Below are 4179 nucleotides of genomic sequence, written 5' to 3'. Positions count from 1 at the left end.
CGGCGCGTGTCGCTATATATAATCCGCAGGGCGGGGGAGGCCGCCTCGCCGCTCCGAGTGCTAATTTATGGGGGGGAAGACTCCAGCGCCGCGGGGCGCCGGGGACGGGTGCGGGGCCGGGCCGGGGGCGGTCCGCAGGGGCTGAGGGCCCTTCCCCTCGAAGCTCGGCCAGGGAGGGTGGTGGCTCCATTTGACAGGTGAGGAGCCTGAGGCTGGGGGCGCGGTGCGCCTCTCCCAAGGTCACGGAAGGGGGCGACTTTCACCCCGGGTGCATCTGCCTCCTCCGCAGCCCAAGAGCGCTGGAGGCAACGTCCGGTGTCCCCACCGCCTGGAGGCTGGCCCTGGAGGGCTCCGGCTGGGGACCCCGGCCCTTCCCAGCGGGGGCATGGCCTGCAGGGCCTGGCCAGGGCGGCTCCGCGGCCTTCCACCGGGCCAGCTGGAGTGGGCCAGGCCATGGGCGGAGCCCCTTGCCAGGGCACCGCAGGGTGGGGGGCCCAGGCCGCCGTGGGGCCCCGCCCGGCCACTCTGCCTGCCCGCCATCCAGGGCAGCTTGCCCAGAGGCTGCCGCCGTGTTCAGCAAGTTTAGAAATCCTGCGGCGACATTCCCTTCAGGTTACAGAGGCAGCACATCTTTGTGGCAGCAAGTGTGAAAATAGGGTAAACTGGAAAGAAGCTGCGGAGGGACCCCCAGCACCCCCACCAGAAGGGACAGCACAGCAGGCCTGGCGTGGTCGCTCCCGCGCAGGTCCCCAGCTGGCCCACTTGCCCTGGCCGCGCTCACCTGTCCCCTCTTGCCCGCAGCGCTGTGCTTCGCCGTGACCCGCTCGCTGCTGCTCACCTGCCTGCTGCCGGCCGCGCTTCTGGGCCTGCGCTACTACTACAGCCGCAAGGTCATCCTCGCCTACCTCGAGTGCGCGCTGCACACGGACATGGCCGACATCGAGCAGTACTACATGAAGCCTCCGGGTGAGTCCTGGGGGTCTCCAGCCTCCTCCTCGTCCCTTCCTCTGCCCCAAACTGCCCCTCCCCCCAGCTCAGCAACCTCTACAGGTGGGCCTGGGCCAGGGATCCCAGTGACCTGAGACTTCTGGGTGACTGAGGGCTCTGGCCAAGGGCGAGGGTGTCAGTGGGCTGGGGGAGGCAGAGCTGGCCCTGGGCCAGGGTGGCCTGGCTTCGCTGTGCCTGCTCCTGTCCCTGGTGCCTGCTGAGTGGGCAGGGCCTCTCTCGGATGTGATCCTGGGCTGGCAGGAGTGCCAGGCCCTGGGTGGAAGGGCTGTGGAGCTGGGGTAGAGGACCCTGTGAGGTGACAGAAGACCAGAGCCATGAGCCTTGGCCTCTGCTTCCACCCTGGTTTCTGCACCACTTAGTGAACCGGAGGGTCTTGCCCCAGCTCCCGTGGCCTTCTGTGGAGTAAAGGGCTGGGACCAGGGTCTAGAGGGACCCTGGGGGGCATTCTCTGCCCCTCACGCTGGCCCTGAGGCAGTCAGGGTCCTGGGAGGAGGGTCGCATGGTTTCCTCCATGCTGGAGCCACAGAGAGAGTCGTCTAAGCCCTCCGGGGCATGAGGGTCTCCCAGGTGCTGGGAGGGTCTGTGGGTTGAGGAGATGGGGACAGGGTGGGCCTGAACGATTGGTTAGGGTCTAGCAGGAGCAGGGTCAGTGCAGGGAAGGGCCTCCTGCTCTGGCACTGCCACCTGCTTGCCCACTGGCTCTGGCTGAGCTACTGCATCCTGTGCCCCCGCCCCCATCCCGCTGGCCTTGGCGCCTGCCGTTCGCCTTGACCCTTCCCCAAACCCAAACAAAGCATCTAATCAGCCTCTGTTGGAGCCCTAGCTTCGCCTGGCTGTGCTTGGGAGAGGAAGGGGGGCAGAAGGGTGAGATCACCTGCCACCAAAGCCCATAACAGCAGAAGGGGGCTCAGGCCAGAGATCGGGCATGGCACTAGGTCCCTGCCCATGGCCCTGCCTTCTCTGGGCTGCAGCCTCTCCGGGTGTGAGGAGGGCTAGGGGCCCTTGCTTGCCCCTCCTGGAACATGTGGTGGGTCTGGGGGAAGACAACACAGGGGCAGGGTCTGAACAGCAGCCGACAAGGCCATACTGGATCTGTGGGAGCTGCTCATGCAAGTGGGGAAAGTGAGGTCTGGGAAGGGGCAAGTTGTGCCCAAGGTCACACAGGGCTTGGGGGTTTGCCACTCCCAGGACTGTCCCGATCTGCATGTGTGTGTGCGTGCGTGTGTCCGTGGGTGGGGGCAGGCCAGAACCCCTGGAGGATGGGCAGAACAGTTGGTGGGAGGGGGACTCGCCCAGGGCTGCCCCTTGGAGGTGGAGACCCTGCGTAGGTTGAAGCGTGGCGGCTGGATATGGGAGAGGCCCAGGGGCTCTGGGTTGGGGGGCGGGGCGGCCCTCTTGGAGACCCTGGGGCTGTGCAGAGCTTGGAGAGACAGGTTGCATGGTGTCACGGCATTGACAGCTGTGCCCAGGGGCTCACCCTGGGCCGCATTTTCTTTCTGCTGGTGGGGGGACTGTCAGGGGGCCCTCAGCACCTTTCTCCAGTTATGTGCCAAGGCTCAGGGTCCAGCACTAAGGGAGATAGGAGTTTCCCCTCCCAGAGCCTACAGGCTTGGTGGGATCCTGGGGTGGGAGTGCTTTCTGGGTAGGAGGCAGGTACAGAGGCTGGGTGGGTGGGTGCGGTTGGCCCCTCAAGGGAAGATGGGGTGGAAGGGATGGAGTGGGGGGGGAGCGGTGTGGGGGGTGGGTGGGTGGACGTAGCCAGGGAGGCCAGAGTGACCACGGGATGGGCATGTGGGCCTTGGCTGGGGAGCTCCCCAGCTGGTCTGCCCGCCTGGCCTCCTGCAGCCCTCAGCCTTCAGAGAGATCTCTGGGCATCTGTCACAGGCTGTCCCTGTGTCCTGTGCCCTGCAGGCCTCCCTCCTCCCCAATCCCTTTTGCTTCTCTTGTGTGTTTCTGTTCCCTTTCCTCTCCCTGTTCCCCTCCTACCCCTTGCTCCCACCAAAACCTGTCTCCGTCCCCCCAAACCGGCCCCTCCTACATGGCATGAGTCTGGGATTGGGCTGTGCTGTGGGTGGGGTTGGCTGGCCTGGCCACCGGCCTTGCAGCCCAGGAGCAGCTGGGGTCAGTGGGGGTTCAGTGGTGCCATGGCTATGCCCAGTCCCCTGCTGGGTTTATGAAACATTCTCCCAGGCTCCCTCTCAGCTCTCCTGATGCTCCCTCGTGGCCCCCACTGCTCTCCAGCACTCTGGTGTTGATGCTCAGAGATGAGCGTGGCAGGCCCTGGGTGGCTGGGAGCCCGCTCCCCGTCCACAGCCACCGTGGCCACGCAGGCGTGTGGGCCAGGCAGGAGCAGGGGTGGAGGGGCCTGCTTGGCTGAGGCCTGCCCACCTCATGGTCCCGGGGGAGGGACTGTGGTCTCCAGCCACCACCCTGACCAGGGCAGCCCAGCCTTGGAGGCTGAGTGGGTCCTGGCCATGGTGCTGGCTAAGCGCTCGTGGAAGAGGCAGGTGGGCCCTGGCTCTGGATGTCAGGCAAGTTCTCTGCTCAGGGGGCTCTGGAGGAGACAGCTGTTCCTGCGTGTCCTGAATTGTGGGGTCCCCCACCCCCGTCCTGCAGAGCTGTGGGGTGGGCCATGGGGGCCATCAGGATCGGGCGTCATTCTGATGCCCTGGCATGGGCTAGTGTTCCTGATTGCCTTGTCCCCTGCAGGTTCCTGCTTCTGGGTGGCCGTGCTGGATGGCAATGTGGTGGGCATCGTGGCGGCGCGGGCCCACGAGGAGGACAACACGGTGGAGCTGCTGCGCATGTCCGTGGACTCGCGCTTCCGTGGCAAGGGCATTGCCAAGGCACTGGGCCGGAAGGTGCTGGAGTTTGCCCTGGTGCACAACTACTCTGCGGTGGTGTTGGGCACGACGGCCGTCAAGGTGGCTGCCCACAAGCTCTACGAGTCGCTGGGCTTCAGACACATGGGTGCCAGTGACCACTATGTGCTACCTGGCATGACCCTCTCGCTGGCCGAGCGCCTCTTCTTCCAGGTCCGCTACCACCGCTATCGCCTGCAGCTGCGCGAGGAGTGACAGCCACCGCCCGCCCGCCCGCCTCCCCGGCCGCCCACGCCCACCTGTGCCCGCCCGCCCGCCGCCCCTGCCGCCCCCCCCCTGCCCCCCCCCC

At 66.4% G+C, this 4179-nt stretch overlaps 1 protein-coding gene across 1 annotated transcript in view; it reads left to right on the top strand.

Annotated features, from left to right (window-relative positions):
• Nucleotides 1-4102, top strand: part of NAT8L (N-acetyltransferase 8-like (GCN5-related, putative)) — a 7201-nt gene extending 3099 nt beyond the window's left edge. Inside the window, exons 5-7 of the mRNA XM_008569478.1 lie at nucleotides 290-485; nucleotides 802-966; nucleotides 3718-4102. Of these exons, the coding sequence (XP_008567700.1) occupies nucleotides 290-485; nucleotides 802-966; nucleotides 3718-4085 (729 nt within the window). The 3' untranslated portion in view covers nucleotides 4086-4102. The remainder of the gene's footprint in view (nucleotides 1-289; nucleotides 486-801; nucleotides 967-3717) is intronic.
• The last annotated feature ends 77 nt before the right edge of the window (nucleotides 4103-4179 follow it).

The sequence above is a fragment of the Galeopterus variegatus genome, unplaced genomic scaffold (assembly GCF_000696425.1).
Source record: "Galeopterus variegatus unplaced genomic scaffold, G_variegatus-3.0.2 Scaffold26, whole genome shotgun sequence".
Taxonomy (NCBI): Eukaryota; Metazoa; Chordata; class Mammalia; order Dermoptera; family Cynocephalidae; genus Galeopterus; species Galeopterus variegatus.
The sequence above is the reverse complement of the archived record's forward strand: the minus strand, read 5'-3'. Positions and strand labels throughout refer to the sequence as shown.